The sequence below is a fragment of the Corvus cornix genome, chromosome 5, assembly GCF_000738735.6.
Source record: "Corvus cornix cornix isolate S_Up_H32 chromosome 5, ASM73873v5, whole genome shotgun sequence".
Lineage (NCBI taxonomy): Eukaryota > Metazoa > Chordata > Aves > Passeriformes > Corvidae > Corvus > Corvus cornix.
The window spans coordinates 54,552,825-54,577,437 of record NC_046335.1 but is presented as its reverse complement, the minus strand read 5'-3'; the positions used below and the strand labels follow the sequence as shown (position 1 = coordinate 54,577,437).

At 43.8% G+C, this 24,613-nt stretch overlaps 1 protein-coding gene and 1 non-coding gene across 2 annotated transcripts; one reads left to right on the top strand and one right to left on the bottom strand.

The window, feature by feature from the left end:
• Nucleotides 1-1,299: 1,299 nt before the first annotated feature.
• KNL1 (kinetochore scaffold 1) lies at nt 1,300-24,246 on the bottom strand. Its single transcript, XM_039552947.1, has 27 exons — nt 24,215-24,246; nt 23,372-23,817; nt 21,727-21,781; nt 20,836-20,875; nt 20,544-20,603; nt 20,289-20,350; nt 19,802-19,857; nt 19,416-19,455; nt 18,888-18,925; nt 18,507-18,559; nt 11,246-15,535; nt 10,738-10,858; nt 10,557-10,624; nt 10,333-10,431; nt 9,198-9,313; nt 8,882-8,972; nt 8,281-8,397; nt 7,337-7,424; nt 6,867-6,935; nt 6,473-6,512; nt 6,263-6,364; nt 5,677-5,777; nt 5,335-5,403; nt 5,092-5,201; nt 4,452-4,570; nt 2,580-2,702; nt 1,300-2,473 (listed from the first exon to the last, which is right to left on the bottom strand). Exons 1-27 carry the CDS (start codon nt 24,244-24,246, stop codon nt 2,368-2,370), a joined length of 6,711 nt encoding a protein of 2,236 aa, XP_039408881.1. The 3' UTR covers nt 1,300-2,367.
• TRNAS-GCU lies at nt 23,822-23,903 on the top strand. Its single transcript has one exon. It is a non-coding gene; the product is annotated as a tRNA-Ser (tRNA).
• Nucleotides 24,247-24,613: the final 367 nt, after the last annotated feature.

Below are 24,613 nucleotides of genomic sequence, written 5' to 3'. Positions count from 1 at the left end.
CAGGTGACGGCCTTTCCCCCCACTCCCCCCAGGCCTCCGCGGCCGCTCCCCGCCCCGGGGAGGCGCCGGGGGAGCCCCGAGAGGCGTCGGGGCCCCCGCAGCCCCGGGCCCGTCCGCCCGCCTCACCGCGGGCCCCGCTCCGGCCGTTCGGGCGCTCCCGCCGCCGCCCCCACGTGACCCGCCCCGCCCGCGCGCGCAGGCGCCGCCCCGCCCCCGGCGGGCGCCGTGAAGGGGAGCGCGGGAAGCGGGCACCGGGCCTGGAACGGGAACGGGAATGGGGCATGGAGAGCACCCCGGGGCAGCGCGGCCTTTCTTTCTGATTGACTTTCCTTCCTCCCTCTTTCTGGTCTTCCTTTTTGTTTTCTTTTCCCATTTTTCTTCCCCCCCCCCCCCATTTTTTCTTCTCTCTCCCGTTTTCTTTTTGCCCTCTTTTCTCTTTCCCCCCTCTTCTCTTTTCCCCCCACTTTTCCTTCTCTTTCCCCACTCTTTTCCTTTTGCTTCTCTCTCCTTTCCATTATTTTCCCTTGTTTTCCCTCACTTATTTTCTCTTTTTTTTCTTTTCCCCTTTTGAAGCCCAAAACCCTGTTGCCCCCATAAATCCAGCGGCCCACGCAATTCCTCGGCCAGCACCCAGGAACAAGCAGCTGGAGATCAAGACACATCTGGAGCAGAGGTTTCGATTCCACACAGGAAGCCCCATCCCTTGACTTTGACGGAATCCCTTTGCCTTGAGGCGTTGCTGGGCACAGATTGGAGCCCGTGATTCTTGGCACATGGAAGTGAAGTTTTCCATGATTTTTTACAGTTGGAGAATGGAATAATTTTCCTACTACAAATGTGTGGCTTCACCCGCTACTTTGATTCAATGGTCAGAGCAATATAATAAACTCCGCCAAAAACTCACTTGAGTCTTTATAGTTATTGATGCTTTAGTGTGTAAAATACACTGAAAGAAAACCAGCCCAAAAAAACCAAAAAAAGAGGTGGATAATGCTCCTGGAGAACTGCGGCAGCACTCTCTGCTAGTTACTAATGCATGGAGAATGGGCTGGGGAAATTCAAAATTCCAAGTATAGGACCTAAGCTGAGAATGATTTGGGTGCTATCTTCCAAATTAAAATACAATAAATTCTCGTGAAAAGCCAGGACATAGAAAACTAGCACTAGGAAAGGCAAGGGGAAAAAAAATCATACTGTGAAAAGCCTTCCCAAGTATTTAACATAATTATTCCAATATTTTGAATTGAATTTAGCACTGAATTTTCAGTCACCAGTTTAAATAGAGCAGCCCATAATCTCCCTTTGAAGCAGGAAGAGCGATAAATCCAATCTTTATTGAACTTCCACTTTTCATACAGAAGCAAACTTCGTAAAAAGACAAAATATATAAACACTAAAATACAGGAAAACATTTTTAAATTCAACATATTTTACAGGGTACCAAGATTTGCAGCTGCAGAACTGAGAGCTGAGCCAAAGTTGGTGCTTTGGCTTGGTCAGGGTGAGATCAGTTCCAACAGCAAGACCCACATAATACACAAAATATACACAAAACCAAGCTAGAGCTCACAGACACTCCCAGGTTTTAGGAGTTCAGTCTCCTTGCTAAAATTCCACGGCATTCCAAACTGGGACAGTGTCCCAGCACCCAGAGATAGTGCTGGACTAAGACAATGAGTGTCAGAACTAACTTCAGCCAGAGAATCACAGTGACGGCTTTCAGGCTGTTGCATCCCAGAGCCTGTGGGCAAGCACAGGGATTTTTAGCCTTAATTCCAAAAATATTTCTGACTTTAGTGACCGGGTTAATTTCTACAGGTTAACTGGTTAATTCATCAGATGCAGGGATATAGTGTCTGGCCTGGGAGGGGTCCCAGGCCATGGATAAACACCAGACATGGTGGGATCTGTTAAATTGCATGTGGTAGTGAAATAATGTCAGTGAAAGTAAATTCCAGTTGCAATAATTTAGAGAACACTCATTGCTTCGTCCAAGAGCCCTGTAAATGACCCCAGGACAAAATCAATGGGCTATGGCAGAAGAATTTCCATGCTAAGAATGACTATCCAATCATGACTATCTGGGCCAGGAATGACCACCAGTGACTGAGAGAACACCTTGAACTTACAAAGGACGTAGGAATTTCCTTCTCCTCCTCTTCAGACACCCCTGCTTTTGTAAAACTTGTGGCCTACACCAAGCATTCTACTTGGTGTAAGCCACAAGGATACTAAATAGGCAGGAATACTAGAGCTGAGTGGGTAACAGCATTCCCATTGCAGGGATACACAGCTGGAATTCTCATAAGACTAAATTCACAGACTACCCATTCTGACTGCTTCAGTCCTGCCCGTGGATCCAGTGGATCATCTGGGACCCTGGAGCAGATTCTGATGGATCGAGAAGACAATTCTCTGCAGATAGTGGTGACCAACTGGAACACCGGAGAGAACAGCAGCAATTTCCTTCTCCCTGGGGAAGATAAAATTATCACATGTGTTGGAGAGGATCCCGAGGGTTCAATCCCCCATCCCTAATTCAGAACGGAGTCACATGCAGCGGTGCTTTGTCAGCTCACCCGATATTCCCAATGTGGGTTTGGACACTGAAGGGAAGTGCAGCAGATGGGTAGTCATGAGAGAGAGCCAGAGACAACTCAAACTTTGCAAAAGCCACGGAAGAGGAGAACACAAGCTTCACCCTGTGGAAATAAACACAAAGATCCATGCAAAACAGTCAAATGAGCTGCTTCCACCTTGGAATTAGTGCCAGGAGCAGAAATACATGATGTCACTGATGCAACAAGCGCAGTAACTTTTAAAGAGATCCAGCACAGACCCACAGGAACTTCAGGAATAAGATAAAAAAGATCCTTCACACTTTATCAACACTTTGGAAAGCAAACCCCCAACTTCTCCCACAGAAAAAGTTAATGCACACGTAATTCACAGAACCATCCAGAAATTATGGGAGAATAGAGATTAAAAATATGTTTTCTAGTTACCATAAAACATTCCCAGGTAGTTAAGGTTTCCTAATGTTTTAAGTAGGACTGATTTGCCTCCAGTTCCATGGCACTTTTGGCACTCTTGCAAAGGGAACTACAAAATTAGAATAACCTCTGGAACAGCACCAAGGAGGGCAGAGCAAATTAATAATTGGGCACTTCTTAATTAAAGATATGCATCAATAATGGAAGGATGAGGTGAAATTGTATTTGTCTTGTACCACTGGGACATGCCAAAAAATTGGGAAGTAGCAATGGAAAATGGAAAGTAAAGAAAGTAAACTTCAGTTTCAGTGCACCCCTCCTTCCGTGACTGATTCTGCTTGGCTGAGGTGACACTGAACTGTGCCATAAATCAAATCCCTCCTGATGGGAGAGAATTTGCTGAAAGTCCTTGCAAGGAGTTTCAAAGATAAACCGAGACTTTTCCTTGATTTTCAATGCTTCCAGAGAGTTGTTTATTAAGCCTTATCAGAGGAACAGAGCCACTAGCGTGACCCAGGTACAGCATAGAGCACAGAAAGCAGGAGTGAAGTCTCTCTATCAAGATTTACACAGCCTTTTAAAGATATTTTAACCAATAGTTACTAAAAACATACATTATTTTCACTTTCCTACCAATTATTCAGTAACACGGGCAGGAAGTGTGGAATTCTCTATCCAATCATCCCAAATTACTTTTACTGCAGAACATGGAGTAGTAGAAGAAGGAGAAGAAGGTTTAGAGAACAACAACAATCCTCCATTTTTTACTCTTGCCTATTTACTACAAAGAGAAGCCCAAAACCTCTAAATTTTTCACCCTGTGACAATCTTACATAGTAGTCTATCACCTAATTCACACCACTGTATTTTCTAGTTCTTGTCTGATTGTTGGTAATTTTTTCCAAGGTTGGAGACTAAAACAGTGTTGTTCAGGGGGGGTAAGAACCCTTAAAAACAGGCAGAGAAATATTCTCGGCACTCTGGGTTCCTCTGAGGCAAACGCAAGATTAAAGGAAACAAAGCCCTAAGCTACAGGTAAACTCTTGGCTCTGTTTCCTTTGCATTGCTACAATTTGGCCTAAATATTTAAGAAAGGCAAGTTGAGCAGGAAAACAGCAAGGAAGGAGAAGTTGTCTAATAGTCATAAAATCGAGGAACCCATGAACAGCTTAATTTCCATGTACTGGGACACTACAGTGCAATTGTATGAAAAGAAATTGTTTTTAAAAATAGCTTTTAAGTAAACCAAAGCTTTTAAGAAAACCAAATTGAAACTACTTCAGTGTTTTGCTTCTGATTATCTAGAAACTCCCTCTTAAGGCGACTGTGCACACCATCTTATAGAATCACAGACCATCCTGAGTCAGAAGGGACCCACAAGGATCATCAAAGTCCAGCTCCTGGCCCTGCACAGGACACCCCAACAATCCCACCACTAAATTATCTAAATTTACTCACTCAGTGTTTTTGACATCTGTCTCCAGGAGATGGAATTTTGCACCCCACCTCTCCAGAAATTCCAACTCCTCTCCCAAGATCTTGCAGCGATTCACCACCAAGGAGATGTCAAAGAGCGCCTGGGGGGGCAATCAGAAAAGCAACATCAGCACTCAAGGGGTGACCACGTGATGCTTGAACACACAGCTCATCCTAGAAAGTACAAAAAATAGAAATGGTTTAACTGCTACCTCAGTTTGGATGGAAAAATGAAATTGTACAAGTGTAACAAATGTACATTTTTTGCTTTAAATTTGTCCTTTCAGCTTTGCCAACAGGTCCACAGTCACCCAGGAACACAGAAGTTTGCCTTGGCAATTTAAACCTACATTCTTTGGGAGGCAGAATGGCCTTGAGCTCAATTTTTTTTTTTTCCGGGGGAAAAAAAAGTTTTTTTAATAAACTCCACCTTTTAGGACTCCTGCCTTCAGAGACAGGTATTTCCCCTGATACCTCAGAATATTCCTGAAGCAGATTTTGGGTTGCATTCCTGAAGCTTTCATTAAGGTACTTTGGTTCTCAGCTCAGCTCTATTTTCTCTGTGGCAGAAAATAATAATTGGGTTTGTTTCAGAGTCTTCAGAGTTTCCCTGGAATGTTACCTGGGGCAAGTAGTGCAGTGTGGGACACTTTTCCTGCCAGCTTCCCCGACTTTCAATAAACTGGAAGAGGAGTCTTTGGACTAAACACGAGGAGGGTGGAGCTTGTTCCTCTGCAACACAAAAGAAAACCAGAAATCTTTGAAAAGCCATTCCATAAAGCATTAGAAGATAAAGCACACATTTTGAGTCTTCCCAACAACAGATTAGCAGGGCTGCTACTTTCACACTACTCAAAAATCTCACCATCCAGGAAGGATTCAAAGTCCAGGCTAATGATGCTTCTGGAAGGACGTGCAGCGAAAAACTCACCATCTGAGAAAGAAAGTTAAAAAACCCCAGTTATTTCCATGCTTAGTTCTGGAGTTACAGCTCTTCATCTTCAGAAACAGCCATGCATTACACACATTTCTGAATTTTCATATGAAAAACATATTCAAAGCTACCTCTCTCAGCTTACACACTGTAGTATATTTTCTATTTACTATTTCCCTTCAGCAAATCTTTAAAAATATGGATATTTTAATAGTTTCTATTCTCTAACATTTCAAATTCATAAAACACAAATCTACCCATTTTGTGACTCACCTGCTGGGGGTCCAAACACAACTGTGAGTGTCACAGAATCATAAAGAAAATTAAAGACAGCTTGCTGCTCACTCCATTCCATCAACTCCCACTCAGTGAAGCTGAAACAGGGAAAAAAAAAACCCACCATCACCCCAAGTTTCAACCAACCAACCAATCAATTCAAAACAACTTTGTGAGGGACAAACATGAGAGTATTAAATGCACTTGCAGCTCTTACCACATCATACACCAATGAAATTTTCCAATGCCAAACAGAGGCTTATATTCTAACAGAATATAAGAATCTGTTGGGAATGCAAGCATATTACTATAAATTTTATATAAATGTCAATTTTGGGGTTGAAGAAGAGTTGGATGTAGAAACCCTGAACACAGAGTACCACTGCAAAGCTGCTAATGGAATAACTGCCTCACACATGGAAGTTCTCCAAGGCTTTATTGCCTACCTTAGGCTGCAAGGAGATGGGCATCCCAAGATCTCCCACATCAAATAACAAGGAAAACCAAACCCAAACACATTCATGTACATATGAGGCCCCAGAAATAGCTACTAAAAATTAAAACCTGGAGGTGTTTTCCTTACTCATATTTCTTCAGGATTTCCAGGCAGACCCTTTCAGTCTTCTTGAGCTCCTCCATCTCAGCCAAATCACGCTCATCCTCAGCATCCATCTCTGACAGTTCTCTGCAAGGATAAACCAATCCCATGGGATGTGGTACAGTGGTTAAAAACAGACCAACCCTCTAAAAACGGAGAGTGCACCTGATTCTTAAATCCTCTTTGACATCTTACCTCAGAAGTTCCTCTTCTTGGGCTGTGATGCTTTGCAATTCTAAAGCAAAGGGAAAAAAGGAAAGAAAAGGAAAAGAATGAGAGAAAAGAGTAGCCCTAATTTGGAAGCCCTAATTTGCTGTGCACTCACTGTTCCTACCGAGTTAAAGGTTATAATTATTGGACAATTAAAGTACTGAATATGACAGCCAGCACACACTCTTCAGGTAGCAAGTTCTAAATTCCCTTTTTCCAGGGAAAACCAGTCCTTTTCATTCTTTAACCCCTATGTAATTAGCTATGTGCAATGCAGGAAAGAGCAGCAGTGTCTAAATCCCTCAGGGTGGGGGTTGAGTATCACCCTCTCCACATTCTAAAACACCAGACAAAAAGTGCATTCAGCTGGTTCCATTACCTTTCTGTACATTCTGCCCTCCTGCCATTCCAGCACTGCAGGTGGCTTCTTCTTCATCCCAAAAAGAATCTGTGGGAAAGAAGTGTCAGGTCTGTGCAGAACTCCCAGATTCAATACTTAGAGTTAATTTTGTTGGTTTGTGGGCTCTAGAAATCTCAACACTTCGAAGTTAACTAAAAAAAATATACAAAAATATGGAAAAGTATCTACCAAAAACCTCAAAAAGTGATATGAACTTGCAAAACTCGTTTTATTGCACTGCTTTAGAGCTGCTACTGTGCAATTTGATTTCTGCTTAAGGCATTGGAGATAAAGAATTGAAACTACAGAGCATCATTACATAGTAATGCCAAGTTCTGACTGCAGCTTGTATCCAACAACCACACAGAATCCTGAACTGACCTTTTAAACAGCAGCTCTGCAGAAAAAAGAGAAAGCAGCATATTGGTCACCTGTTTGGAAACACACACCTGATTCCAGAGCAACCACGGAGTTCTCTACCTCCTTTGTCTGGTCATCCACCTTTTCTATTCTTGACTGGAGCTTTCTGTATTGTTCCTAAGATGGGAAAATTGTAATTGAGTCAGTGATATTATTTTAAAACCTGAATTTTCTTCTGGGATCACCACGGGGCTCTTTGCTTGCTAATTAATTAAAGCAGCTAGTGAAATCTGTCATTAGAGGGAAGAGGCAACTGACAAACAGTGGGGCAGTAGCCCATAATAAGAAATTACTAAATGCTCACTGAATCTCCCTAGTGAGGGATAAGACATGGAAATAAATAAATCCCCTAGAGCTTTTATAAATACACATCTTTGATCCCTGTCAATGCATTACTTGTGCACTTCCTTGTAACTTATCAGAGAACCCCTGAATGGTTTGGGTTGAAAAGGACTTCAAAGATCATCCAATTCCAATGCCCTGCCACGAGCAGGGACATCTTCCACTATCCCAGCTTGCTCCAAGCCCCATCCAACCTGGCCTTGGACACTTCCAGGGATCCAGGGGCAGCCACAGCTTCTCTGGGCAACCTGTGCCAGGGCCTCAGCACCTCTCAGGGAAGAATTTCTTCCTAAATACTTGCTAATACTACTTACCTACTTACTAACACTGGCATTGCTGCAGTATACAGAGCTAATTTTTGATGGTGTTTCCTTTAATACTCCCATTTTTCACTGTTAATCACCAAAACTCTTAGGCAGATGGTTCCTACAGTGTGACTGCAAGAAAGTCACTATCAGTCACTGTCCCAGTGTTGTATTTGCATACAAATAAAAGGGAAATGTATTTATAAGAAAGAAACTTCCATGAGAGTACACACTTAAAATCATTAAGCTCCTACACATTTAAAGACAAGAAATGTGGTAGAAGTGACTTTTTAAAGGCAAATGCCTGCAGCCCTGTGGCTCCTTACCTCAGCACTCTGCAGCAGTTTCCTGTACAATGTCTCCTTCTCATTATGAGACAAGATTTTAGCCTCCTTGGTGAAACAGGATTTCATCTTGTTCAGTTCTGCGCCAAACTTACTCAGCTGTGATGAATGGGAAATACAGAAGAGAAAGTGAATGGAAATATAATCCTTCCTGACTCTAGCTCACCACCCAACCTCAGTGATATCCTATGCCAAACTAATGATGAATTATGAAAAATACTGTGTCTCCAATCAATTTTGACTCTTTATTTTCAAGGAGTAGATCTTTATTCTTGACATTCAAAAAGCAGAAACCAAAATCTCTTGATCCACCTTCTCAATTCTTGTGGGATGCTTTTATTAATTTTCTGGGTTTTATATGCAGTAACTGTGGGTCATTTCTTTCCCCTTTAATATATTTCAAAGGACATATTTCCTTGCATTCTCCTGACATGCTGGAAGTTCTCAGCAGTTTACCACTGAGAAAATATTTTGCCTTGTTTCACCTGCTGTTATTTTGTGACTATTCTGGTTCTTATTTGATGTGTATTAAATAAATTATCCTCACTTCTTCATTACATATATTATCTCCATACAGCATTACCTCTTCATCAGTGCAGGTTCTCATTACTTCCCACAAACTCCTGATCACGTTCACCAGGGGCTGATCAAGGACACTCACATGTGGTTTTAACCTGAAATATGGAGAAAAAAAAGTTGAAAGTCTTGTTACAATTGCATTGACCACATAAAGCAGCACGTTGATATTTGTACAATTCATTTCTAAATCTGTAATAAACTACTAACTATATTTTTACTTTTCCTATATGTAATGTATTAACTTTCTTCAGGCCATTTCCATGCACCCAGAGCTGAAAAAATGAATTACTGATAAACTGTGTGACTGGAAAACCACTCACTCCACTGTTTTCCGAGACAGGTCCTGGCAATCCTCCTCATAAATCCGCAGCTTGGGCCGGTGAACGTACTGGCTGTAGATGAGATCTTCTGCAGTAGGAGGTGCACTGACTGCACACTGGGAAAAAAACACAGGGAAAAGTAGGAAGAAAAAGGAAAAAAAAAATCCATATTTTTCAGAAATAGTAACTTCCAATCAATTCAATTCTGCTTTCACGCCTTGTGTTTCCTCACGCCGGAGCACAGACTTCCTTTTGGGATATGTGCCTCATCATTAGGGCTCAAAAAAATGAAATTAAGTATTACTGAAAGAGGTTCACTCCCTTTTAGATGAAGACTTGAAAACATGTATGTGTTATGCAGGTAACAAGAGTGCTCCCCAATAAAACAATGCGTAATTCAAAGTTATCCTTAATTCAGAATCAAGCTCCCAAGTCTTAGGGAAGCCTTATGGAGCTTCATTCCTCAAATAAATATGAGGGGAGGTATTTCAGAAAGCTTCCTGTATAGTAAAGCTCGTAAATAACTGACATCAGTTACTTCCACTCCTTTAGAGAGAGTTTTCAGGGGCTTTTGTGGGGGTGGTGGCAGTTTTTTACCAGTCACTAGTGCATAGTAGCAGCATCACTAAGCCTGATGACTATTTAGAGACAACTCAGTATGAATAAATTTGTAAAGTAAACTGCAGCTAAGCTGGGAGAGCATTTCAAATAAAAATGGAAGGGATTTAGAAGTCAGACTTCTGTTCTTTAATTCTTCCCCTTCCTTCAGGTGAGGAAATAAAGAGCAGCAATGTCATGGTGAAGCATTTCCAAAGGAGAGACTAGAACAGGCAGGAGGAGTGCTGAGTAGCTGCAGGCAGTAGTGGCTGATGGACACAGCAAGAAGATAAAGTGGAAAGATCAGACTGAGCTTCTAATTCTTACTTCCGAATTGATTGTCCTTAAAACAAGTTAAAAAAGCAAGAATTAGCATATTTATCCAAGAACAGTAACCCTGAAATCCTGAATATATGGTATTTGGTGAGGAGATAGAAATCTGTTCCGGTTTTCATTTAAAGATGTTTGAGTTGCTAAAGATTAAAACCCAAAACAACAAAGGAGTATTATTTAAGGTCAGTTATATTGTTCCACTCACACTGGCTGGAAGCTGGCTGCGCCGGGGCTTCTGAATCACAACATGGACTTGAAGAAGGGTAAAAAACTCCCCAACCGTGATAGCACCACTCTGAAATTTCTGTACATTTGAGGAAAAACATACAGGTAAGTCCATTTTTCAAGACCAAATGCTCAGTGGTGTATGCACACAGGATTTTTTTCCTGTTAGGACAAGAAGTTGCTGTCATCCAGCTGTGTCCATACCTCCCATAAATTTTCTTCACAAATGCTGTCTGTGAGAAGCTGGGACTCCACCTGACTGCTGCGCTGGACTGGGAAAACAAAATAGAAAGTGTGTGTGGGGGGGGATGTTGGTGGAGTTAATAACAATCTTACAGGGCAAAGAACACAAGGTTTGGGACTCTTATCACAAATGGTCTCTTACGTGTTAACTCTGTGTCAGCCTTCACAGAATCCAGGGAGCTGCTGGTGCTGGCGTGAGGACACGCGGGGCTTTTAGCTGAGAGATTTGGAGGTTCTCCACCTTCCTCAACTTCTGCTTGGTCCTGAGGGACAACATCAAAAGTCACCTAATATGAACAAAATTTAAAAAAATAAATCAATACAGTTATATGAAACAACCTAACTGGATCAGTGGTTTATTGTAGCTGTTCCTTGAAAGGATTAAAGGGATACTATGCAGAGAAGTTTAAAATTGGCAAATCCCTCCTTCTGCCTGTTTTGCCTGGTACAGGAATGTTGCACACATCAACCTGATTCTTGTAACTTGGCAAAACAATGAAAACCACAGGGAATGACACAGGAGAGTGACAGCAAACTGGTGGTTATGAAAAACAAGAAAACCTACTAACAGATCCACTTACCCCCCCCCCCCCCAAAACTTAAGCCCTGGTAGTGCTCCCTGTATCCTTACAGTGAGGGACCAGGCTCACCTCCAACTCTTGAGAGGCCCCAGCATCCACATGTTCATCCCTCTTGGCCTTCTTGGGGCTTTGAAGATCCTCCTCAGTTGGTCCCAAAGCTCTTTTTGTGTTGCAAGTTTTTGTCTCTTCAGATGGACCCTTTTCAGAGTGGGGGATTTGTTTTTTATTTTTATTATCCCAAGCATTTTCCATGAGTTCAGAGCTGACAGATTCATTGGAATCCATTTCCTCCAGGCACACAGGGAGAAATTCTTCTGCTATGAACTGAAAAGGGCTGAAGTTCTGCCTGCTGGACTTGTTACCTGGGGTTTCACTGCTGTTTGCTGGAACTGGGGCTTCTGCTCTGTCTGATTTTGTATTTATGTCTTCTGCACTGGAAACACGATTTCTCTTGTTTGGTAATTTAGGCTGGAATATACCCAGAGGGATACTTATTCCTGGATATTCATCCTTAGGCACTATTTCTATGGGATCAGCTCCAGATTCCAGACCTGTGTTCTCCTGTTTTTTGGTATCAAGGAAGTTATTTGCTTCACTGACAGTGTTTTCTGCCAACCTCACAGTATCCTCTGGCTGAGCTGAGGAACTGGGCAACTGGTCAGAAGAAACAGTTTTGGAAACGGAAAGAGATTTCCTTCTCAGATCTTTCAGTTTTGAACAAATATCTAAAATACCTGAAACTGCTGGTGGAAGAGTGGGATAAGTCTGATCCCTTGGACTATCACTGACCAAAGGTTGCCTAGTTTGTTCAGAGGTTATTTGAAAGTCTTTTGGAGGCACCTCCTCTTCAGCTGACAGCTCCTCATTTTTCTTGGATTCCTTGTTAGCAGCTGGAACAGGGTTTGCTCCAGCCAAGCCCAAATCTGAATCTCCACACTGAGATGAATCCTGTTCCACTAGCTGGTTTCTCTGAGTACTAGGGGTATATGGATGACCCTTCCAAGGATCTGATCCCTGCATGGGAAAGGTAACACAGGATCCCAAACTGCCACTTTCTTCCCTGTGATCCACAGGGCCCTTACTTGGGAACTTGAAAGATATTCTCTTTGATTGCAGTTTTTCTGGTGATGTGAGATCCTGCTCCCTGCTTACAGAGACAGAATTATCCGTGGGAAGGCCATGATCCCGGGGTGCCCCCACATCCACAGTACTTTCTTGAAGGGAGACAGAATAAACTGAATGTGGTGTTGTGCCACTGGGGACCTGGGTAGCTCCTTTCTCACTAGGAAATGCTGAGGCTGGTAAAGCAGAAGAGGGAATGCTGGGCTTATCCTCAGGTTTTGTGGCATATTGTGAGGAGTCCATGTCACCTCTGCAGGGCACCAACCCACTGTGCATGTGCTGTGGTGGCTGCTGGGTGTTTGTGTGGGGCACCTGCTGGGCCTCAAATCCACAGATGTTCTTACTGACAGCGACAGTGTGGGATGCAGTGATGTCCATGTCCTCCTGGTCGTGGGCAAACACAATGGTTTTGTCAGCAGGAATGGCTGGGATGGGCTGTCTGTGCTGTGCCGTGTGAATTGTGGTGATCTCCACATCCTGAGCCAGAGCAAAACTGATGGTGCTGCCACCTGCAGCAGCCTCCTGCCCACCCCGCTCCGCCGGCGTTGTTGCTGTGGCCCCTTTTTCTAAGAACATTGTTTCATTTCCATCTTGACCAAAGCATCCAGGTGCTGCTTTGTTTTGTGACAGAACAATGTTGATGCTGTAATCTGGAACCATCACCACACACCTGCCAGTCATGTCCATGTTTTCACCATGGGGAAACACAACAGACTTTTCTCCTAACAAAGACAACTGGGAACTTCCCTTGGGTGCCTCAGATGTCCTGGTCCACACTGGCTCTTCTGCACCCCTCCGGAGCAGCACATGAGCTGAGGGAGGAGTTTTTAAATCCTCTCTTGAAGAAACTGTTCTACCCATGGAAAAATGTCTGTCAGAGTCTCCTCGGGTTGGCAATACTTTGCTTACTGCCCTCACAGGCTGGGGTTTCTCTTGCCTCTCTGAGTTTTGGCTGTCTGCATTTATTCCTATTACTGTCCCAAACTGTTCATTTCCTCTCATTCCAGAGGGAGCAGGATTGTTACTGAAAGTAAATGAACCACTTGGAGCCAAAGCAGTAACAATTTGCTTACTGGTGTTCATTTTCAAGTCCCCACATTCCATTGCTGGAGTTTGACTCACGATATCCACACCACGGTGACTGGAAAACGGGAAGGGCTGGTTTTGCAGATGCTTGGATGCATTGTTCTGATTATAATCCATGAATTCTTGTTCACCGTTACTAGGAGCAATCTCAAAGGCAGCAGGATGAGCTTTGGTTATGTCCATGCTTTGATCACCCAAAAACACGCCTGTTGCATCATTTGTGCAGAAATCTGAGACGCTTGGAAGGTCTTCTTCCAGAGGCTGTGATACCACAACTTCTCGGCTTTGCAAAGACAGGGATGCACTGGTGTTAGTGACGACATTCTCATGGACTCCTCTGTTTTGCTCTTGTAACAAACACATGCTCTTGGCACAGGAACTCAGACCACTTGCCTGGAAGTTGGTTTTTCCAAGTTTCTTATCAACCACTATTGTCCGAAGATCTTGAGCATTCCTTTCCATAGCCTGGCTCCATTTATTATTCCCATCAATACTCCTCACTTCAACATTTTCCTTGTCCATATCTACAGAATACACAAATATGTCACCCTCAGTGACATTTTTGCTCTGGTTCTTTCTTGGAATGATTTTACAGGGCATTTGTTTCGGTTCTGCTGTTATCCCACTGCTTTGACCATCAAAGACAACAGTGTGGCATCTTGTTATTTCCATTTCTTCTGTCTCAGTTACATTGGAAGGTGTGGATCTGTTACCCAGGAAATGAGGTTTGCAGGTGACAGAGGTGAACACTGCAGTGGGATGTTCATTATCAACATTCTTTCCACCATCCTTAACACAAGTTTTAACCAAGTCCATGTCTTCTCCTGCGATTATTACTGTCTTCTCACCTGAAAAAACAAGCTGGGGGTTTGCAGAGGGATCAAACCCGCTCTTCAAAACACCGCAAGCCCCCAAATGCGTATATGGGCCAAACCCAGTGCTAGCTGCAGCAGGACCACGAGCTTGGGACATGTTTTCCATGTGTCCACATGAGGCTGAAGGCAGTTGAAGTGCACTGGTTTTATAGGGCCCAGCAGCAGGATTATCTCTAGGTGCCAGACCCCTTGGGATGTCCCCACGCGCCGGTGATCCGCTCCCTGTGAGCGGAGGGTTGGTACTCACTGGCTTTTCACAGGTTTTATGGCATTTTTTGGCATTTTTTATGGCATCCTTTTCTGTGGTGCTGGCCTTACAGATGATGTCTCTGTAATTCCCAGTCATTCCCATGTCATCACACTCAGAAAACACAACAGTTTTGTGCCCTCGGATGTCGGTCTCAGACGAAACAGATCCCTGGATGGTAGACAATGCCCTGGCCTCCTGTTTCCCAACTCGCAGCACTGGGGGGTCTCCTCTGTCTTCAGCATTTGCTGTTCTTCTGTCTGCACAAAACTCCTGCTGAACATTGAAGTCCTGATTAGATGCTCTCCTTAACACAGAATTATCCAACTCTGTGGGTGGGAAATCCTTTTGGAAGTCGAGACTTTGGTTCCCGACCGTGGAGAGGGCGAAGGACACTTTGGCAGTGTGACTGGTTGTCACGTCCATGCCCTTGTCTGCAAACACCTCGGTGACATCCGCACACTCCCACTGCTCTGGTGGAGCCTCACCAATGCCAGGGAATGGAATTCTAACATCAGCTGCCTCACATTTTGTCATCTCCATCCCACCTTCTCGGCCTCGAAACACTTTTGTCACATTGCAGGTGTCCAGCGGCTCATGGGAATAGTCAAACTCCCCGGACAGTCGTGCCATGTTTCCTGAGCCTTGGGAAGGGACACAGCAAACATTCTCCTTGTCAGGTGCCTCAGCAGGATTGTTTGACTTCAGTCTCAGCAGAAATTCATTGAAATCTATTTTTTTCACAGTAGTGGCCTCTTCCTTCTGTTCCAAAGATGGGCCCAGATGGTTTGTGGGGTCAGAGAGCAAACTCAATTCCTTGCTGCTTTCTGCCTTCCCCTGGCTGGAGTTTAACTTGGCCAGGAAGGAGGTGAGGTCTATTTTCTCGGTTCTGTCAGGCTGGGGGGCTCTGAGGTTCCGTGAGATCATGGCTGTGTGACTGGCTGTCATCTCCATCTCGTTCTCCTCTGAGAAGGGGAGGGTGGTGTCCTGCCTGTCCGTCCTTGGAGCAGTGTGGTCCATGTCATGCCACTGAAAAGCAACAAAAAAGGAGAATTCAGCAACTGACACTTAAAACAAATGACCAATGCTTTGTTCTATTCGAAACAGAAGTCAACTAATGTTGACTAATGTAAAGTCCTAAGGTTTTAGCTCTATAAATTTTTTTTAAAAAAACCCAACCTGTTGATTTCAGGCCTCCCTGATAAGCAGTAACATATTTAAGGACAGGACAATGACTGAATTACTCAAATGCATAGTATTTAAATGGCTTTTAATGAAACAATGTGTCTCATCTCACACTTCCCATCTAGCCACATCTTAGCAAGCACAGACCAGTTACTGAGACTTATGGATCAGTATTTTCTATTTCTCTACAACATGATTTCCACCTTCTATTTCGACCACAAATTGGGGGTGATCCCCTCACACGTGGAAAACTTATAAAAGTTTGTAATCAGTGATGGCCACTTTACATGCTGGAAGATCAAGAGAAGTGGCCAAAGGATGGATACAGTATATCCATCATATTACAGTATAATATCATATTGCAGTTAATGTTGTTTTGCAGAAGGGAAAGTAAGTGGGATGAAGCTCCTTATACACTTGAAAAGGAAAAGAAAGGCAAAGGGTTGAAAGAGGTGTTGTTTTGTGTGGCAGCACAGGACAGAGGGGCTTAAAGCGCAGGCGAGAAGAAGAGGAGGATGATTTAGAGCTGATGGTTGCTCTGTGGCAAAGAATAAGGGGAGGGTGAATGATGAATCCCTGGGGAATAGGGATAGACACACAAGGAAGTCTTGGGAAAGTGAACTGCAACAGAAAGAACATTTTAGGGGATTGGAGGATTTTGGTCCGATTGCAGGCTGCACTAAAAGGCAGCAAGGAGATGTTGGGGGAGATGCCAGGGAAGTTCTGATGGCTCCCCTCCAGCAGGTGGTTGGGAATTATGGTCCAGTAACCCTGTTTTTAATAGTGGATTTGATGTCATGGAGAAAGGTGGCAGGAGTTTATAAGGAAGACCTGGACAGAGTTGCTGAAGTATTTGAAACCATAATTAGGACTCAGGACCCCCCTCACACAGAAACAATTGGTTAATTATTATAATAATTGGTGACTAAAGAAGTACTTTAGTAATTTGCATTAATTAGTGGCTGAAGTATATCTGGCCAATTGTACTGTGATATTTAGTGGCTGAAATGGATTTAGCAGTTTGTGCTGTGATAGTTGGTAGCTGAAGTGTATTTAGCAATTTGTAAAGGAAGGGGACATTGGAAAAGGGAGTGTCCCCAGGTCAGGGGAAATCAAAGAACCTAAACCAGGCTCTTCAAGCCATCAGGCTCAAGACCTCAAATGAAAATGAAAAACCCCCCTGAAGGAACCAGGGGTATCATCCTCACCTGAGCCCTGGTTGCATTATTACTGGGAATGAAAAGGTAATTTTTTTAATTGATACAGGAACAACTTATTCAGCACTGAATACACGAAAAGGAAAACTTAGCTCAGAACCTGTAAGCATTGCGGGTGCGACAGGGAGGAACGAGAAGAGGCCCTTTTTTACAACTATTACTATTTAAATTAATAAACCAGTGGGGAAAACACCAATTTGTATATATGCCTGAATGCCCAATCCCCTTGCTGGGGAGAGATTTATTGGGAGAATTGGATGTTCAAATAACTTTACAGGATGGGGAAATACAAATTCAAACACCAGAATCACAAGCCTTTAAAGCAAAGATTTTTATGCTACAGGAATCAGAATAGTTGGAAGAAATCTTAGAGGAGGCAGAGAATGCTGTAACCCTGTAACCCTCAGGGCAACTGAGACACCTGGATGATCAGAGATTGCCAAACCAGTGAGGATTACTCTCAAACCTGAAACCAGACTGGTAAAGCAAACCCAATATCCTATGAAGCATTAAAATTAACTCTTGTAAGTTTTAAAAGATACATTGTTACCAACAAATCATTGGGACTAGACTGGCCTGTATATCCTTTCCAACCAAGAAATACAGTGTGCATCAGAACCCAATCCAGGAGAAGTGGAAGGGACCATATCAAATCTCCCTGGTGACCTATACTACACTCAAAGTGGAAGGACTTGAACCCTGAGTTCATCACATGTGGGCCAAACCAGCAACCACACGTGAAACACAGCACAGACAAGACTCTGACCCACACCGTGGAGTTTTCATGTATATATGCAAATCCTATTGTTTTAGGATAGGATATGATCTTCTAGGGAAATACCATTTATTAGATCTAGATGAAAATGATAAATAATTACATGTTCATAGTAATAATAGAAACTACATTAATTTCTGGGAAGGAAAATGTAGTCTTAAAGTTAGTGCAAGATTTTGACAAATTACAGAATGTAACTTCCATAATGTGTGGGACCTTACAAAACAGATTAGCTTTAGACCTATTACATAAACATGGTTTATGTGGTTATTTGAATTTAAACAACAATCCTAGTTGTGTGCACATTCCAAACGTGACTGCTAAATTAGATTATCAGATGAGATAAGAATTGGTTGCTGCATCTAGCATAGAATTAAGGGCAGAATTAGGAAGTAACTAGTTCAATGAAATATTTAAAGAATTTGGATTCTCTCTGACTGGTTAGCTGGCCTCACCTTTGCAAAGTATAACTGTGATCATATTAATAATCGTGATTATTATACTTGCCTTAAAAACTTATATGATATTAGTAAAGAAAGTGGGGCTCATGAAGGTTTGCAAAGAAGAGAAGAATGGAGGAACTAGTTCATTACTGAGAAGTTACAGAGGAATTTCAGAAGCAAGAGTTATTTATGTTGCAGTCTAATGCCTATCAGATTAGGAAACACTTCAAAACAGATACTCACTTTCAGAAGAATTTTATGTGAATACAAAGGCTTATTTTTTAGGCACTTAACATTTTTAATCTTTACTACACAAATTCTTGTGATCTATTTTGGACACTGGTATTTTTAGCACCAAAAAACTAAAAGCCTTCACATACCTCAGTCTGCTGCCCCAAGGCCTGGATGGGGGCATGAAGCAAAGTGTTCATCCCTGTGGAAAGAAAGGGAATACTCCAGTTTTTGTGCTATTTGCTTATTTTTTTGTCCACAGAGCTGAAGATCAATGCACTGAATAAATAAATACAACTAAATCCAAATACATCCTGAAAAATATTTTCATTACTCCCTTCAGCACCTCGAAGAGCCACCCAGACTTCCATAACAGGATCCTTGTAAACAACTTCATGGGACAAAGCCCATCCAGAGAGAGCTCTCCCAAGGCAGGGAGATTGCTCCAGGCATGTTAAAATTACTCAAACACAATCAGCAGCTTTAAATAAACAGAGTAGTTTTGTTATTAAATCTGTTTCCAGACTCACCAGTGATCTCACACGGAACAGCCCCAGGGTCTTCATTCCTACAAAATGTGGGTTTGAGAAACAGTTTGTTGAAGGGTTTCAAAGAGAAGCCTTGATCAATAAACTGAAGAGGCAGAGAATTTTGTTGTGCAGAATTCTGTGGCAGAACTCATGTGGGTCTGGGCAGCAGACACCAGATGCTGCTTATTTGTCTTCAATATATTCTAACTTGAGTCACAATCTTATTTTTCCCATGAAATTAACTGTTCTGCCACAAACCACTGTTTAACATACAGGGGCATTATAATTCTTCAATGACAAGAGAAGATTAATTCCTTATTTTTCATAGAATCTATGGTTCAATGAAATTCCCTTCTCACATATAAAGTCTGTTATTTTACCACCAAGTCATTTTAATTTTACAGATCCCATCATTGTGTTTTATCTACAAGAACTTTGAGGCCAGAATAATGCTTTATCTTTTTCTGAGAAAAAAGGTTGGTAATAAACATTGAATAATAACAAATATCTATCAGACATGATACTTACTGATTAGTCAAGGTATCATCCTTCTCATCTGCTGAACACCCTAAAAATAAGAAAATGACAAAATTACAGTGTGAGAAGCATAATCACGTTTGTACTTGATTATCTTAAAGGTTTTGCCCAACCCACACGATTCTGATTCAATAAAACATTGAGACAAGAGTGAACTGCCCAGAAAAGAATGTTCTGAAGTTCTCACTCTTGATGTGTCTTCTCACAGCAAAAACTCTGTGGCTAAGGGGTTTTCAGCCAGCCCAGGATAAAGAGCTGACCATGTTGTTCCTTCCCCAACCAGAAAACTTCTGATTTCTTAAATTCAAGCTAAAATCTTGTTGCTAATAGTCTGGGGAATCTGGGAACCCTGTCAGGAAAAGAAAAAGGAGTTCTACCTGTATTTTCTGTCTCTGACATGCTGTTCTTAAGATCTCGCTGGAAGACTCTGCAGCTAAGAACAAAAACACCAGTTTTTGAAAACACAAAACCATCTCTAAAAGCAAATAAAAAAAAAAAAATCAGGACTAATTTCAATCTTTTCTGCATGTCCTGAAACGAGATAACAAAAGCCAGAAGTGTTCTGGACCCAACTGTATTTTTCAGGGAGAGGATGCCATTACGACACTTAAGATGTATGAATGGAAATTGAATGGAAAACAAAAATTCCCAACTGTATTAATTTCACTGAACTGTGCTTTTCTTCAGCTGGGAAGAGAAAATGAACAATGGCTCTCAGGGTTCAACCCAACTCGATATAACAATCTTGCTGCTGCTTGCAGTCATTTGTGATTACCCAGTGAGGACAGTTTTAGGGGGAGGGATGATTCCCTGCATTTTATGGCTAAGGAAGGGACGTAGGTGTGCACCCTTCAGCTCCCTCACTTGATGGTGTTGGCGAAGCTGACCCTGCGCGAGCTCCTCCTGCGTCTCTCTACGTGGATGTCCTGCCAATAAAGAACACAACAGGTTGCTACCCACGACAGGCACAGGTCTCCAAGAAACACAAAACCAAACAAAAGTGGTGTTTCAATATTATTATCAAAAATGCTGCACTAAAACCACCTGCCTTATTCCAGTGACACAGTTTAATCAGCAAAGCACTGGGGAGCATTGGAAGGAAGGGGTTGGGAGACCTACCTGGGTCATTTCATTCCCATTTCCCAGATCATCCAGAGGATTTCGTGGAGCCTTTAAAATCTGAAAGAAAACACAACAGCTGAGATATCAGCTGCAGCTCCAAGAGCTGGTTTCTTGGCTGGAGAGAGTTTCTAAGAGCCAGCAGCGCCCTAGTCAATCCTCTCAGTCTAACAGGCTCTTTTAGAATGCTTTTCTGCAATTCCCAAGAGAAAGCAAGTTCCTCTTTGAGCTTCCCATGGCTTCTTTTGCCCCTCACACAGTTTTATTTCGAGGAATGCTGTAAGTTACTCACGGAGGACAGGCGCTTCCCTCTGATGTGCTCTGTGTTATCACTGCAGGGGAAAAAGAGAAACAGGTACTGATGCCTGAAGTTTTCAGCTTTTATGTAATCTTCATGTATTTGCAGCTTTGTAGACTGTTAAGTGCCTCGGTGTAACTTCTAGTACTTTCCCACCTTTCTTCCCACAGTGAACAGGTGCTTATTGACACATTCCTAAAATTTTGTTATGTCTTGCCTGTTACTTCTCCAAGGACATTTTATTTGGCACCACGTAACCACAGGCATAAAAAAGGTAGGGTAGGAGGGCAGAACCCGGGGTGGGACATTACCTAACCAACCACTCCTCTAGTTGGACAATATTGGCCAGATACTCTAATTGCCTGATTTTATCAATTGTAAGGATCTAATCTGGGGCACTATTTTTCACCATATTGGGTACCTGAAGGCTTTCAAGTGAAGGTTTGCTTTTATATTATCATTATATTGTCTGGAAAAATTTGTGTTCTATTTCCAGGCGTCAGTATGAGGGCACAAAATTGCACCAAGGTGTGTTTCCTGAACGGTTCTGCCATGGTTTTGAGGTTAATAAACTGATTTCTCTGCTATTTTTACAAGTGTGGAATTAAATAAACAAGTACTTGTAACAGATTGATCATTTCAGCACTGGTTCCCAGAATAAGCTTTGGAAAACTCAGCAGATTGCCCCCCCAGTCCATGGTCAGTTCATCTCCTGACACTCCATCACTATGAAATCCCCTCACCAAACACCAAAGGAACTCCCAGGTCTTCTTCACAATGGAAAACACACTTCATTCAAGGGATGTTGAAGTGCACTAAGAAAAGTTTTGCCTCTAAAGGGCAATATTTATACCACAGTAAAATTTTCAGAGGGTTCCAACTCACCTTTCCATGTTAGAGTCTGTGTAAATCTTGTCCATTGCTGAAGGATGCGCTTTTCCTATAGAATACAGCACCAAAATTCAAAACCATTAATGAACCTCAGTAGGAAAACTGCATAAACCCACACCTGGCTATTAGCTTTTGATGCTGTGTTTTTTGCTATCCATCCTTCTCTAGTCACAGAAATGCTCTGAAGTACACAGGCCTCTCAAGTCCATGTTCTCCTGTTATATTCACATTAGACATGTATTTCCTATTGTATATTGGAAAACAGCTGTGCTAACAGTTTAAGTATTACTGGTTAATTGACCTTTTATTTAAAGTTAAGATTCTGGTAAATGCTGGGAGATAAATGAGATCAAACCTTATCCAAGATAATGTTAGCTCTGACACATACAAGACATTTTCCCTCTCAACTGAATTTCAGCTTGTGCCTGCTGTTTCTTGTCCCTTCTCTAGATACAGCCAGAAGAGCCTGGCTCAATTTTCTTAAAACCCTCCTGAAAGGAGTAAGAGGAATGTGTTTTTACAAACTGTGAGTCTGCCTAAGCCAGGGACTGACAGGTGAGTTAAGCAACAGGAGAATGTTACTTATTGACACAAACTGATGCTTATCCAAGGCCCTGCTAAATTCCTGGACTTAGAGAACTAAGATACAAAGAAAAAGAGGGGACAGGGCCGTGCACATTAGAAGAGGGTCTCTATTAGGAGATTTGCAAAGTCTGTACCTCTCAAGTACCTCAGCCAACGGGGAGAGGGAAATTAGGATAAAAAGGAGGCTGCGTTCTCCAGCAATTTGAGAGACCCCATGGCCTCTCCCTTAATTCATGACTAAAGCTGCAGGACCCCTCTGTCTCCTTTTTGGACACAAACTCTGGCGTTGTGAATTAATTTTCCTAACAGAGGGAACAACTTCTTCCCAATACCCCATCTAAACCCACTTTCAGTCAGACTGAACACACAAAGAAGGGAGAGACAGGGAAGATCGCTGGGGGAGATAAGCCTGGGGCTATAAAAGCCTTAACCACTCTGCTATTGGGGATATTAAATTGGGAAATTCACTTCCCAACCACCTTCCTCAACTGTTCTTTAATCCTGCTTGAAATTCCTCTACAATCCTTGAGGGACGAGCGGCGAGCTAAGTCGCTGTGCTAATGAAGACCCCCGCCTTTTTACACGAGAATCATTCCATAACCCTTCAAACCATTCCTGCCGCCCATCCCGCCCCTCCTCGACCTTTTCCCCATTAGGATGAGCCCATATAGTCTCTTTTTCCGTCTCTTTTTGTCCCCGCGCCCTCGCTTTGCCGCCCAGGCGCCAATCACTTATCAATCACCAACCCCACATTAATCTCCTCTATCGTTAATTACACCACATTAACACGTTCACCAGACGTTAATTACCTCGGATCGATCCGCGCCGCCCTTATCGGGGGCTTCCCCACACGCTCCGCGCCCACCGCAGGTGGCACCGCCTCAGCCCTCCTTCCATCCAGCCCATCCCGAGGCCGCTCCCGGGGCAGCGCCGACCTTCTCCCCCCGCCTTCTCCCGCGCTCCTTCCCCGCAGCACCCGCCCCGGCCCCTGGCAACGGCCGCCGCCGCTCCCGCGCCGCTTCCTGCGCTCGCCGGGCCCCTCGGCCGCTCTTACCTCCCGCTTGGGGACCCCCGCTCCCGAATCCCGGTTTCCGGGTCCCCGGTCCCGGTTCCCGCTCCCCGGTCGCCGCCGCCCCGTTCAAATCCAACCGCCCGCCCCGCGCCCGTGACGACACATTGGCGCCGTACGGGGATGGCTGCCCCCAGCTCCGTACAACATGGCGCCCTCTTGTGTCGTACAACATGGCGGCCTCCCCGGATCGCTGTGCTGCTGCCATTTCGGTGCCTCCCGCGGCGCGCACGCCCGGAGCCTCGGTGATGGGGATGGCGCGGTGCTGCACGGGCGCCGCGGGGCGCGCGGTCCTGGTACGGCGGCTTCGCTCCGCACTGTGCCCGTGCAGGGCCGCGTAACCGGCGCCGCCGCGCACGGGAGTGGCGGGCGGGAGGAGATTGCAGGGGCGATGGCCGCCCTTCCTTATAGGACCGGCGAGAAAGAAGTCGCTGTGACGAGGTGGCCGAGTGGTTAAGGCGATGGACTGCTAATCCATTGTGCTCTGCACGCGTGGGTTCGAATCCCATCCTCGTCGGAAAGCAAAACTTTTCTCGAGCACTTAAAACATATATATTTTTTTTGGCTTCACACTTCCAAGGGGGACCTCTCCCTCCCGCTTCTCCCTTCGGCCCTTATGCGGAGAAGGAAAAACGGAGGTGGCGCCCGGGACAGACAGTGTCCTGAGTGATTCAGGGTCACAAGACAGGATAGAGTGTCGCAAAGGTTCTAGGGGTTGCAGCCAGGAGGGAGTGTCATGAGGGATCTAGGGGTCACCCAGGATAGTGTCCCAAGGAATTTAAGGGTCACAGCCAGGACAGAGTGTCCCGAGGGATTGAGGGGTCTCACCCAGTATCCAGCTTCCTGTGGTGCTTCTCCATGGCATAGCCTGATTTACCTCCTTTCCTCAGAACCCAGCTCTGCTGTGGAGCTTCCAGCTGCGACAACACTGGGAATTAACCCCTTTTAATCTCAACCTCCTCTGTAACCCCAACAAAACATCCTATTAGGGCTGGCCAGGTCCTTCATGAAAGCTTTGAGTAAAAATTAGAGGGATGGAAGATCTCTCCTATGAGGAAAGGCTCAAACAGCTGGGATTGTTCAGTCTGGAAAAGAGAAGGCTCCAGGGAGCCCTTAGAGCCCCTCCCAGTGCCTGAAGAGGCTCCAAGAGAGCTGGACGTTGGTCAAGGGGGAATGGTCCCAAACTGGAAAAGGGGAGATTGAGACGGGATATTGGGAATAAATTCT

What these genes read in the sequence shown, in the direction of transcription:
- KNL1 (XM_039552947.1), bottom strand. Translation starts at nt 24,246, where the DNA reads ATGGAGAAGCACCACAGGAAGCTGGATACTGG. An exon ending in AACTGCTGCAGAGTGCTGAG is followed by an intron (nt 7,425 to 8,280) that starts GTAAGGAGCCAC and finishes TTCCCATCTTAG; the next exon opens with GAACAATACAGAAAGCTCCA. An exon ending in TGTGTTTGGACCCCCAGCAG is followed by an intron (nt 5,404 to 5,676) that starts GTGAGTCACAAA and finishes TTTCTTTCTCAG; the next exon opens with ATGGTGAGTTTTTCGCTGCA.